The sequence below is a fragment of the Oryx dammah genome, unplaced genomic scaffold (assembly GCF_014754425.2).
Source record: "Oryx dammah isolate SB20612 unplaced genomic scaffold, SCBI_Odam_1.1 HiC_scaffold_28, whole genome shotgun sequence".
NCBI classification, from domain to species: domain Eukaryota; kingdom Metazoa; phylum Chordata; class Mammalia; order Artiodactyla; family Bovidae; genus Oryx; species Oryx dammah.
This window is the reverse complement of record NW_024070212.1, coordinates 44,047,268-44,061,921: the sequence shown is the minus strand read 5'-3', so window position 1 is coordinate 44,061,921 and position 14,654 is coordinate 44,047,268. Positions and strand designations below refer to the sequence as shown.

General features: G+C 33.9%; 1 protein-coding gene across 1 annotated transcript in view; it reads right to left on the bottom strand.

Moving 5' to 3' along the window:
* DPYD (dihydropyrimidine dehydrogenase) overlaps positions 1 to 14,654 on the bottom strand; it is a 916,336-nt gene that overhangs the window by 788,595 nt on the left and 113,087 nt on the right. Inside the window, exon 3 of the mRNA XM_040232247.1 lies at positions 5,275 to 5,357. Within this exon, the coding sequence (XP_040088181.1) occupies positions 5,275 to 5,357 (83 nt within the window). The remainder of the gene's footprint in view (positions 1 to 5,274; positions 5,358 to 14,654) is intronic.

Sequence of the window (14,654 nt, the reverse complement as noted above, 5' to 3'; positions counted from 1 at the left end):
TTACAAAGTTTCATCAGATCTACCTTCTAAATATTTCTAAATTTCTCAAAGGCACTCCCCCTCTGTTAACTGCTGCCCCCTTCTACCTTTATATTAGCGGTGTCACTGATTGCTCTCTCTTACTCTCTTTACTGTACCCTCTACTATGCTGCCAAAACAAGCTTTTAAATTATTTTTTTTCCATTCTGAGTATAAGTTAAAACCTAATCTAAAACCTAGACTGCAGCCCCTTATGCTTTTTAAATAGTCGGCAATAGGTCCTCATACCCAGGATTTGATCCTCACATCTGGAACCAGGAAGAAGTCCAGGAGCGGTCCTCAAAAATTGCTCAGCTGGGACACTAATGAAAGAACAGGTCCAAGACTGCATGGCAAAGACTGGCCACAGAGAGGACTGGATGAGGTGACAGAGTATTGACTGAGGGCAGAGACCTCTCTTTTTTGTTCTGAGCTCATAAGTAGCAGAACCTTAAACAAGGGGCTATTCAATAATATCTGAACACAGCAGCTATAAGATGTCAAACTTCACATACAGTCCAGTTTTGCTCCAACATCTCCAGGCTAGACACACTCAGAAGGAGGGTACCATTGTAGGTACTCAGAGCCCACCGAGGGCTGCTGCAGAGGTAAAGTTGGTGAGAAAAAAAGAACGCTCCACAGCCAAGCTATGCCATACTTATGGGCCAAGAGGGAAACTGCCATGGAATTTTGGCTACAGGGAAACAACTCAAGTATTGGGGTTCTAAGTCTTCACATCAAGCATTTGATTTTTGTATCTGTCTCCCCCACTAGGCCATTAGTTCCTTGAGGGCAGAGACTCTCCAATTTATATCTGTAACCCCATTATCTGGTATATTACTAAAACCCAATAAATGTTAATTAAATAACGAATAATTGACTCTATCCCCACATTGTATTTTCTTATCCTATTCAAATTCTGAAAAGCTGTAAAATAATCTTCATACTTTTTATTCTTTTCACCACCTTTGTTAAAAACCCCAATCTGCTGCTGCTATGTGTGTGCTATCGTGTCTGACTCTTTGCAGCCACATGAACTGTAGGCCACCAGGCTCCTCTGTCCATATGATTTCCCAGGCAAGAACACTGGAGTGGGTTGCCATTTCCTCCTCTAAGGGATATTCCCAACCCAGGGATCAGACCCATGTCTCCTGAGTCTCCTGCACTGGCATGCAGATACTTTACCACTGAGCTACCTGCTGCTGCTTCTGCTGCTGCTGCTGCTGCTAAGTTGCTTCAGTCGTGTCCGACTCTATGCTAACCCATAGACAGCAGCCCACCAGGCTCCCCTGTCCCAAGGATTCTCCAGGCAAGAATACTGGAGTGGGTTGCCATTTCCTTCTCCAATGCATAAAAGTCAAAAGTGACAGTGAAGTCACTCAGTCGTCTCCAACTCTTCATGACCCCATGGACCGCAGCCTACCAGGCTCCTTTGCCCATGGGATTTTCCAGGCAAGAGTACTGGAGTGGGGTGACATTGCCTTCTCCTCGGTTCAGTTCAGTTCAGTCACTCAGTCGTGTCCAACTCTTTGTGACCCCATGAATCACAGCACGCCAGGCCTCCCTGTCCATCACCAACTCCCAAAGTTTACCCAAACTCATGTCCATTGAGTCAGTGATGCTATCCAGCCATCTCATCCTCTGTCGTCCCCTTCTCCTCCTGCCTCCTATCCCTCCCAGCATCAGAGTCTTTTTCAATGAGTCAACTCTTTGCATAAGGTGGCCAGAGTATGGGAGTTTCAGCTTCAGCATCATTCCTTCCAATGAACACCCAGGACTGATCTCTTTTAGGATGGACTGGTTGGATCTAGGAAGCACCCAAACCACAATTTTGCCCTTAAGTAATTTAAACCATCTATCCTGGCAAGATGTGGTGTTGGAGAAGATTCTTAAGGGTCCCTTGGACTGCAAGGAGATCCTCCAGTCCTGGGTATTCATTGGAAGGACTGATGTTGAAGCTGAAACTCCAGTACTTTGGCCATCTCATGTGAAGAGTTGACTCATTGGAAAAGACTCTGATGTTGGGAGGGATTGGGGTCAGGAGAAGGGGACAACAGAGGATGAGATGGCTGGATGGCATCACCGACTAGATGGACATGAGTTTGAGTGAACTCCGGGAGTTGGTGACGGACAGGAAGGCCTGGCGTGCTGCTATTCATGGGGTTGCAGAGTCAGACAAGACTTAACAACTGAACTGAACTGAACTGATCTTGGCAGGCTAGACTCTATGTTACTGACCTCTAAAGTGACAGTGAAGTCACGCAGCCCTGTCTGACTCGTTGCGGCCCCATGGACTGTAGCCTACCAGGCTCTTCTGTCCATGGGATTTTCCAGCCAAGAGTACTAGAGTGGGCTGCCATTTCCTTCTCCAGGGGATCTTCCCAACCCAGGGATTGAACCAGGGTCTCCTGCATTGCAGGCAGACACTTTCCCGTCGGAGCCACCAGGGAAGCCTGACTTCCAGGATATGGTAATAAACACATTTTCAACCAGAGTCCTCAGGCCAGCCCCTAAGGTAACTGAGATTTTTGCCAAATTATTCATACTTGTTTCCCAGCGCCCCCCGTCCCCGACTCACACTCTGAGATTCTAAATCGTTCCCATCAATCCTGCCAAACTTATAACTGCTTTATTTATATCCAAGGATTCTTGACATATAAGGAGAGACATTACTGACCAAATACTGCTGCCTATATGAGTTTTGCAGGGAAATGTATTCAAAAAAGCTCAAAAAAATTTTGCTTCACATCAGACCACTTTACTGTTCTTGAAATACATCTTGCACCTGCAGCTCAGTGCCTCTGCTCAATACTTTCCCCTCTAGCTACAAACTTGGCCATCTTCAAGGCCTAGATCAAGTTTCTTACCTTTTCCATGGTTTTGTTTGATTTGACACCCTTTGTGTAAGACAAAAAGTAATCACAGATGACAGAACAATTAATTCTTTGCCCCAGATGCATTCTCCTCATATTCTATTTGCCACATAACATTATAAATTTTTGTTTATAGGCTTCCATAATCTTCCCATATAAAGAATGAGCTCCTGCTGGATTTTCTAAAGGCAAAACCCCCAAATTTTTTGAAAAGTGCTAGGTCCATAGTATGCTATATTATTGAATGTTTTTGGTAACTAGATTATTTAATTTTGCTTAGCGAATCTAAACATTATAAGCGTGTGTGTGTGTGTGTGTAAAATATGCTGCCTATGTAAATAAAGTACATTACACAACCATATATTAAATACTGATTCACCTAGACTATTGCTTTATCTCATAGAGTGGGTGGTTGAGAGGTTACTCCAATCAGGTAATACTTGTTTTTCTTATTAGTTCATCTCTACTGTTTAAAAAGCAGAATATCCTAGTATTTCCTAAAATGACAAGTATTACAAAATTTGGCAGAATTTAATCATCTCTTCAAATGCAGTTCTCCCATAATTCATTCTGGTTTTTTTTTTTCCCCCTGATGACAAATTTTCTGTACTAATTACATGTCCTTTCCTTGTTCATCGTATTTCCCTCACTCACACCCATTTTTCATTCACATTGCCCCTTTGCAATTTTTTCTGTTTTGGGCCTTTTATTCAAAGCTTCAGAATTGGCATTCTCTTTGTCTTCCTGTGGGTCTGTGTGCTTACTTCAAATTGAACAGAAATAAAAACATATAGAGTAACTGTAATGTTCTAAATAAATACTAATGTTATGCTTATTATATTCAAAGGTATAATAATAAATATTTATAAAAATGATGTTTTCAATGTATACCTGAGGTAGTTTTAGATAGAGGATAAAGAATATATTGAAAAACAGCAGTTCAGTCACAACTCCTGCCTTGGCCTTTTCCACATGTATTTTACTCTTTATTTTTAAATTACTATTCTCAATAACTTTAACTTTCTTAGAATGTCCAATTACATTCTATATACATACAAATTCTCTATTGTGAATTCAGTTTTATTTTCCCCCCTTTTTTATTAGTAAAGACATTAACAATAAAATAGGCTCACTTGCTCCAGCTGGTAATTTCTCAGTACTAGTAATATATTATTCCTCTTTTTGTGACATCATAATCATCTATATAGAAGTACCATGTATCTTTGTGTAGAAGCTACTGTTTCCATTAAATTTAATTACCTCCCCCTGTGGTTTTAAATAGAAGTGGCTTCAAAATGAGGGCAGCTTCTATTAAATTTAATTACTTTCCCCTGCTGCTTGCGTGGTAAAAGGGAGGTCACTAAATGAGAGCAGCTTCTAGACTAAAGTATATGGTAACTGTGCGCCAGCAATAACAAAATTTACCCAAACTACCATTCTAGGGAGTTCCATAGCTTTTATCCCTTCTGCTATTTAAAATATTTTCTTTTGCTTTGAGTTAAGCCCCTAATATAATGAGCATTGATAGGAGGAGATATATTTTAAAAATCAATTTTAGTTTCACAGGCTAATTCAAGGTAAATATACGATTTCTATAAAAATATATAGAAATCTTTCAGTGGAAATTATTCCACTCCAAGATTCAAGCTCAGAACTTTTAAGATTAATATCATTTGCTGTCGTTTCTCCAGCTATAAGGATGCTAAGTTTTATTCTTCACACATTTTCAATGTCTAGTAAAAGCCTTCATTGATTCTGATCAGATGGATTTAAAGACTGCTTCCTAAAAGTTATTAAAAAGGTATTAAGTTTGGGGAGATTTCAGAAAAACATTCAGAAATAGGAATGTTAAAAAGAAAAAAAAATCAGGTTCATTACAGACTGTTGTATTTGAAAAAAAGTTAATCTGTATGCTTTATAACAGTATAAAATTGTACATTGGTTTAAAAATACTATGGTATAATCCTATAAAATCTAATAAAATATGAAATTTTAAGTACCTCTTTTTTAATTAAATATTAATTAGGAGAAAATTCTACTCAGTTAAAATACCATTGTACTATTTATTTTTTTATACAAGCAGAATGCAGATGAACAATATTTCAATTCAATCACACAGTTTAGTATAAATATAAAACAAGACACCCCTTAAGCATTTTAAGTAACAAATTAAACATTTACATTTTTTACTGTGCACTGAGGCTTAACATTTATGCTGCTTCAAAACCAAAGTAGAGCCTCAAGGGAAGTCTCTCCACTGACAAATTAATACCTTAGAGAACAGAGCTGAATGGTGGCAATGAACTCATTTGTTCCCCCAATAATGAAGAATGACTTTTTCTTTACCACATCTGTGACTGTTGCTATGGTGACTCAGACTTACCTCATTGCTTCTCGGAGAGCTCCTCGCTCACCAAGAGTCGTGTGCTTGATGTCATCAAAATTATTCTCGAGCTTCTCGCAATTCTGTAACATTAGAAAAATGCATTAATCCTCCAACATCCTGAGATAAAATTATATCTATGCAATTATGTAAAAATATAATTGATTATATTGATTATGGACTCAAAAAATATGTACACCACTTTAATTGGGTAGGATTCATTAAAATTGACAGTGTGAATTCAACAGTAACAAAATAAAAACATCTTATGATACAGCTGTCACAGAATTCATCTTATCAATTTTTGAAAATTGGCTAAATAGGAGAAATGAATATTACATAAAAGTAGTACAACTTCTAGAGTTTTGAAGTTAAAAAATTAGTTCTCTAAAATAATCTGAGTATATCAAAACCAACTGGAATTCAAAAGAAAGCCAATAAAGTTTGAAATCATATTAAACTGGATATGATAAATACTCAGATTTAAAAAAATTAGTATTTACTGAAAACAGAAAGATAAAGCCCAAGCATAATATAAAGTTCAAACATTTTGAAATTGATCTTTAAACAACACATATACAAACTGTTCACAAATATACATATGTATATATATTTGAAAATAAATAAGTCCAATCATTAAAATCAAGTGACATAGTATCAGGCTCTTAGCAATACTGGACTGAATTTTTTAACAGATTTTTAAACATTTTAATGATATTTTTATATGTAAAACTAACTTAATCTTACACGATCCTAATAAGTCATGAGAACATAACGTACAAGATTAAATTTTAGCCTAAAAAGTGTATCCATATGAATCTTTTGGCACTTTATATTTCATATATAATTTAGTAGTACTTAGGTAATAAAATAACTGGACTTATATTTTAGTTAATTTAAGAAAGAAAAACTAATGTAATTTTAAACATTAGTGTGCTGTTTAAATTGTAAATAAATATGCTGGATTTTACAAAAACACAGAATTTGGATTAAAAATATTCAGTGTGTATTAATTGATTGAAAACCCATTAATATATATATATCAATATGATCGTACTTTGATTTTTTTCGATTGGCCGAATTAAGGCAAACATTCTTTTTAACACAGAGGCATGTTTTATAATGAAATCTTGAAAAATCACAAAATTGTACCTAAAATAACTTGAATTGTGATAAAAGTCCTTTTATGGATATGTAAGTAGCAAATATCTCCTGCTCTGTGTCTTCTCTTTTCACTTTTTAATAGTATCTTTTCATAAAGAGAATTTCTTATTTTTAAAGAGGCCCAATTTCTTCTTAGATACATATGCCATTTAAAAGTAGACATTTAATTTTCAAATACATGGGTTTTTAAAATATCTTTGATATTAATTTCTCATTTAAATGCTTTCTTTTCTGCAATCATGCTCTGTGTTTTTTCAGTCTTCAAACTTTATTGAGGCTTTCAATGGCTAAGCCAAAGATCTCTCTTGGTAAATGTCACATTGCACTTGAAAGTATGTGGGTTATTTCCAAATATCTTTTGTATTGATTTCTAACATAATTCCCTGGTGATAGGAGAACAGACTATGTGTGATTTCAATACCTTCATACCATGAAATTTTTGCACCTTGTCCTTCTTTTATGTCCCTGAATATGTTCCACCATCTATATTTAATCTATGGGAACTTGAATAGAATTTGTATCCTACTGTTGTGTTAAAATTATATAAATCTTAATGATTTTGAATTGGTTCATGGTGCTTTTTAAGTCTACTATATCCTTTCATGGAGAAGGAAATGGCAACCCACTCCAGTAGTCTTGCCTGGAAAATCCCATGGACAAAAAGCCTGGCAGGCTATAGGCCACGGGGTGGCAAGAGTCGGACACGACTAAGCAACTGAACCACCACATATCCTTTTACTTTTCTGTATATTGATTCTATTAATGTTTGAGAGTTTTCTATTGAAACTCCAATTAAAAATCTTAATTTATCTACTTAAAAATTAGTTGTAATATATAGTGGAACTATATATAGTTTTGTTCTGTATTTTCCAAGCCTCCTGTAAATGTGTTATCATACATTCATAATTTTAAAAAGGCCCAACTTACTATCGCTTAGGTTTAAGATTAGTGCTATTTTCGTCCTATTTAAGAAATCTTTGATTTTCCTCAAGGTTATAAATATATTTTATTATATTTTTTGCCACAAAGCTCTATTATTTTCATTTTACATTTAGATGAATAGTTCATCTGGAATTGATACTTGTATACAATATGTAACAAAATCACACCATATAGGTTAGTGATTAGATCAGTACTATTGATTGAAAAGACCACCATTTCCCCCACTTTAATTCATCTTTCCCATAAAGTAAGATACAGTATACATGGGATCTGTTTCTGGAGTCCATAATGGTCAACTGTTTAATTTACTATTCTTGTGCCAGTATCACACTGCTTTAATGACTTATGTCTATAATAAATAAAGAATGCCTTCATGAAAAAAGGATAATTCAATGTAAAATGGGCAAAAGATTTACACAGACTCTATATAACAGAGACACTATATACAGAGATACTATATAACAAATAACTAATCTTTTTTAAAAATACTCAACAGTATTAGTTATGAGAAAGATGCAAATTTTAAAAATGAGATATCATACACATTTTGGAAGAATCTAAAATGAAAAAGATGATACAAAAGTGCTTTTGTAGTTTAAAAACTAAACTGCAAATTGTTATAACCACTTTGTAAAGCTTTTTGGTTGCATTTTCAAAAGCTGAACATTCATGTCTGGGAATACACTCAGAACCAATATATATTATAATATGTTCACCTAAAGTCATATACAAGAATGTTAATTGTAGCACTACCAAATTTTCCAAAACTGTAAAAAACAAAGTCAAATGCACATAAATATGGAACATACAAATCAATTGTGCTATATTAACACAATGGAAAATACACAGCAATGAGAATGAACAAACGATGACTATGTGGAGTAACATGGATGTATTTCACAAGCATTAAATTAAATGACATACAAAACAGCACACAGGAAAATTATTCCACTTACATGAAGTTCAAAAATAAACAAAGCTATAGTGAATATTCCAAAAATAAGAAAATAATTCCATTTATAAGAACATAAAAAGAATAAAATATTTCTGAATGTTTAACAACAACAACAAAAAATCCTAAGACTTGGGTACTGAGAAGTACAAACATCATGAAAAAATTAAAGGCCAAAATCAATGGAAAGACATCCTATGTTCATGGATTAGAAGACTTACTATTGTTAAGGTGTACTACCCCCTAAATTACTCTAAAGATTTAATGCAATTCCTATCAAAATCCCTGATGACTTATTTTTTTTTTGCAGACTTTGATAAGCTGATCCTAAAATTCCTATCAGAATATTAAGAACATAGAATAGACAAAATCTTCCTAAAAACAGAAGAGCAAAGTTGAAGGACTAATAGTTTCTAATTTCAAAAATCACTATAAATCTACAATAATCAAGACATATATCCACACACACACACACACACACACACACAAATGTTCATGCCAGCATTACTAACAACGGAAGACAAAAAGTAAAAAAAAATGCAAGTCAACAGAATGATAAATGGATAAAAAATATGGTATGCCAATATAATGATATTTCTATTCAGATGTAAAGTTCTGGTACATGATGACCTTTAATAACATTATGCTAAGTGAAAAGGCCAGACATAAAAGGCCACATTGCATCAATTCATTTATATAAAATGTCACTACAGGAATATCCATAGAGACAGAAAGGAGATTAGTGGTTGCCAGTGGCTGCTGAGAGGGAAGGAATTACTGCTAATGGTAATGAGGTTTCTTTTTGGTGATGTGAAAGTTCTGATATCAGTGACAATCAGTGTGCAACACTTTGAATACACTAAAAACCACCCATTTATATACACTTTAAAAGAGTGAACCTTATGGTATGTGCATATATCAATAAAGCTGTTATTTTAAAAATAGGCAATAATGTATGGCAAAATCAATACAATATTGTAAGTAATTAGCCTCCAATTAAAATAAATAAATAAATATTTTAAAAATAAATAAAAATAGGCAAGATTAATCAGTTGGAAAGCAGTGTATAGTGACTACAAGAGGCAGAAGAGTCTTCTAGGGCACTGTTTAATTTATTTTGTGAAAATTCATGGACCTGAATACTTAGAATCTGTTTACTTTTCCATATGTGATACTGCAATAAGACACTTTTAGAAGATAGTTTGAATTCTGGTGAAGGAATCACAATGCAACAGTATTATCACTACTGTTTAAAAAAAAAAGGCAGATAAGAAGTTCAAAGTATCTGACATAGTAAATGTTAGCTATCAGCTGATAATAATGAAATAACATTTTATTATTTACTAAAATTCTGTAATAAAGATCAAATTCATGTAACTTACCCTGATAAACTTTTGCTACCTCCTTAACTAAATTACAGACGTTTTCTCTATACAGTGATAGTCTTAAAGAATGACACTTATATGACTATAATTGTAAAGATAAATAACCTAATTATTGAAATAGCTTGGCTTTGAAGAACAATCCCAGTACTTCTGAGATAAAATTTATAGTCTGGTCCTCTAAGTTAGAAATCAGACTTTTCCAATCTTTTGCCTAATACTGGATATCAGGGGAGAAAAGCAGGAGGAGGTGTAAAGTTTAAACTGTACAGATTATAAGACCATTTCAAATATTCTATGGGAACAATAATATTTTTAAGAAGTTTTACTTTTATAGGTGTTCAATGCATCATTTTTATGACAGTGAAATATCGGGGAGGATTCTAAATTTTCAATAATGAAAGAATGGTTAAATAAAGCACTTTAAATTTAAAGGATATTATGCATTAATTACAAATGCTGTTTAGGTGGACATAGTTAATTATATTTAATAGTTTAATATTTAATAACATTTAATAGTTAATAATATTAAGTACTTTTTTAAAAGACACTATTGAATTGAATATGTTATATGATACAATCACAATTATGGAAAACAAACAAGCAAAGCCAAAAAAAGACTAGCAATGAAACATTAACTCAGATTTTTAAAAAATGTTAAATAAACAAGGACATCTTTTTTACTTATAGTTTCCAATATTTCCCAAGGTTTTTGTTATATGTTTACTTTTTTTTTAACTTCAAGATAAAAAAAATCAAGAGTTTTTTTAAAGTTTTGAAAGTATTTGTATATTCTATATTGAATGTGCTTCATAAAATAGAATACAACAAAATAATAGATAGCAACAAAAGAAATTTAAGACAGAATTTTACTTTTCCAATATTTGTTTATTATATTAAATATGACCTTGACAAAATAAGATTTCTGCCTCCTCTATTTGCCAATGAGTCATGAAAATTCCATTATTTCAAATTGTCCAAAGAAAAGTTTCCAATCAGTTTTACTTTTTAAATCTTGCACTCCCAAAAGAGGTATTAGGATGTACACAAAGCAGTAAAAGAAAACAGTCATGTAATAAAATCAGTTACATATATTTGCTTTATTTAACCTACTGTGTACAACTGCTACTCAAATAATGCCACTTGAATGCTACTTAAGCGAATACATAAAAAGAACCAAACAAATTACTTGTGATATAATATCTGCAATGTACTTTTTGAAGTTTCAAATATTCAAACTTAATAACAGATGACTAGCATCTATTTATGATTCTAAACAGACTTCATGATACAATTTTTAGAGTTGCATAATATTCCACTGCATCCATGTGCTATTACTTATTTAGCTAATTCCTTTTTGGTTTGATTTGTTTCTTTCTAATGCTATTACAAACATAAAACAGGAATAGATGGATGAAAATGAAATACAAGCTTAAAAGTATTAAGAAAAATATAAATATTCATTAACTTGGATTATTCCTTCCAAATAATTTTCCATCCAACTCAAACTGTTTTTATGTTAAATATATTCAAAATGCATGACTATGGTAAAGTTAATACTCAAATTCAGGATGACTGATTCTAAATCTCATTCTTGTTGTTTTCCAGTTCAACCACTGATGGAAAACAATGTGCATTTTCTTGGTGGTCATATGATTATACTTATTTTTTTCTAGGTTTTCCATAAATCCAACACCATCAATTTAAATGAATCACTGCTAAAAGTCTCACATTTAAATCTTATATTGAAAAAGTTTTCATAGCCTCTTTCAATCAAACTTTACCAACTCAATATGGACGACTGCATCTGTTGCTTCCCCACAGGTGGCTTATAAATCAGATGTGGAAATAGACACTCCTATTTAATAGTTATGGGCATATTTTTAATAAACCATCTACTTTGAATATATATATACATAAACACAAAGACATACATACAAATACGTTTGCTAAGTGGAGTCATTTAACAGAAATAAATCTGTACTTTGACAAGGCGTTTTTGTTTTGCATGGTTGGTTTTCAAGACTATCTTAGAAACTTTGATTTCACCAACAGGGATTAATGAAATCAAATAAAATTATATCTGAATCCTTTTATTTAAAAATAATTGTCTTCAGTTAGGTTACTCTCTTTAAGACACACTATCTATAGGACATCTGAGATTTACTCATTAAATCTAATGGAAAAGCTAGAAAGTCACACTACTGTAATTAAGAGAGAATTTTAAGATCTCAATATACCGTTTAAAGTAACTCCCTAGACCAGAGCAATAATGTCCAGGGCAAAACAAGTCATAGATAACAAATATTTTAAGGCAGCCTGCCACAACCATGTGACACAGCAGCTTAGACTCAAAAGCAAACAGACATAGTTCACAAAAATCTGTTGTCATCTCAATATCCATTTCTCAGCCCCTTGGGAAAAACTGTACAATAAAATGTCAAAAATAAAAATAAAAAATAAGCTTTTATCATTTCTCAAAATTTATAAATCATTCCAAAAAAGTAAATGTTAATCTGATCAATTTTTGGAAAAGGTCAATTCACAGTAAGATCTATGTATAGACAACTATTCATAAACAGAATTATTGTGGAAATTTTACTTTTTCAGATTTATATTTTAAAAAATTATATAGATGACTTCAGAATATCCAATGAGTCTAGATGTTAGTACAAAAAAAAAATATTTGCCTCCTTTCTATGTGGTAAGTTGAGAGCATGAAGAAAAAATACTGTTTTGTCTGTTTTTCTTTTGGACCTCATCACCTTCCTCCTCTTTGCAATCTTCACTGTAATTTTAAACTTTACTTTGGCCACCACTGCTGCAGAGAAACAAGTTTATGAAGAACATTTAAAAAGAAACTAAAGAAATTACTAGATTTTGAGATCTTAGAGGCCTATTCCTAGCATAAACAATACAGTGGAAAAAGTACTTGACTGTTTAGTTTTACCAGCCACAGAGATAGGAGATAACACTCTGCTGAAGACAGAGAGAGAATTGGACACAAAAGCCTAAAGTAGCACCACTGAGCTCGTTGTGGCTCCAGGAATTGAGGACAGCCAAAGAACTCAGAGTTGACCAAGAGAGAAAGTATTCCACAGCATCTGAAGGTATTTCTTCACTTTAACAATGAGAAGCCTCAGAGTTAGATTTTATCTGGAAGTGGTTAAACTGACATATTTTCCCATGAAGTGCAATGAGAACCCAAAGTGAGTGACAAATGCCAGAAATGCAAAGAATGCACTGTTTCACAATCCGTGAGTCTACAAAGCTTACTGTGCCCAACAGAATAAAAAAAATAAAGGGGGGGGGAGGGGAATAAGTGAGTGCTATAAACATTTAAACAGTCTAAGTGTTACCTTCACCAAAAGTACCTCTAAGTCCTAAGGAAATCAAATCCAAGGTTTGTTTTTTGTTTTTTGATTTTTTTCAAGAACAATATATGAAAGTACAAAAGAAGAGATACAAGGGTTAAATCTAATTTAGACAAATGCCAGTCTTTTTCCAGAATCAAGTTAATATCTCAAGAAACTAGCATCTTTATATATTCATCCTCTCCGTAAGTAAATTAAGTATCAGAGCCACAGACGAGGGGCAAAGAGATTCACTGTCATGTCCACTATCAGTAACATTTTCATGAAATTAGGGACAACTCTAAGTAAAATGGAGCCAACATCCTCCTATCAAAATCTATTCTCAGCCCTGTGCACACAAGTATGTACCTGAGAAAAATTACAAACCTATTTTTAAGTAACAAATAACTTAATATTTTGTTTACTCCAGGATAAAATCCTGTAACTCAGATCAGGACTTGAACCCCATAGTCTTTTAAATGAGATCACACACTTGGTCTCAAGATTTAATAAAACTCCGTTTCTTAATATCTCATTGCAGAAAGAATTCAGTGAAAGACAATGCGATAGGAAAGAAGCAGATTTATTTAGAGACAAATACACTCCACAGACAGTGTGGGCAATCTCAGAAGGCGAGAGGCCCCCCAAATATAGCATGGTTAGTTCTTATAGGCTTAATAATTTCATGAGCTAATGAGTGGAAGGATTATTCCAAATACTTTGAAGAAAGGGCAGGGATTGCCGGAACTGAGCCACTGCCCACTTTCTGACCTTTTTTGGCTGGTCTCAGAACTGTCATGGCATTGATGGATGTGTCATTTAGCATGCTAATGTGTTACAATGAGCATATAATGAGGCTCAAGCTACACTGGAAGCCAAATCTCCACCATCTCGGTCTTAGTTGGCTTTAAACAGTTTTTGTCATGTCCTATGGCCATGTCATTCTTTTAAATGTTGTACCCTGCCCTCTTCCCTCCTGTTTCAAGGGAATTTTATATGTAAGTGTAGGCTCAGGTGGTAAAGCATCTGTCTACAATGTGGGGGATCCGGGTTCAAGCCCTGGGTTGGGAAGATCCCCTGGAGAAGGAAATGGCAGTCTACTCCAGTACTGTTGCCTGGAAAATCCTATGGACAGAGGAGCCTGGTAGGCTACAGTCTATGGGGTCACAAAGAGTCGGACACAACTGAGCGACTTCACTTATCCCAGAACACAATTTCAGGCATAAGTAAGGCATAAGGGACTTTCCAGGATGTAAAAACTTTCAAACAGTTCTAAAAATTACCTTGTCCATGGTTGATGACTGATACTTCCTATTTTTCAAGGGCCTCATAATTTCCTTTGACCAAGATAATTGCATAAGAAAGCTGCAACCATCACAGCAGAGGAAAGATGGACCATCAATTTTGTAGGAAATAAGGAAGGGAAAGGCAAAAGTATATTAAAAGGAAAAGGGGACACACAGAGAAAATGAACAAACTATTCTTCAGATTAGAAAGCACAAGAACAAGAAAAATCAGTGATTAGTAATAAAATACTGGGACAAAAAACAGGCCTATTAGCCTAAACACCGTTGAGCAAGTAAGTGG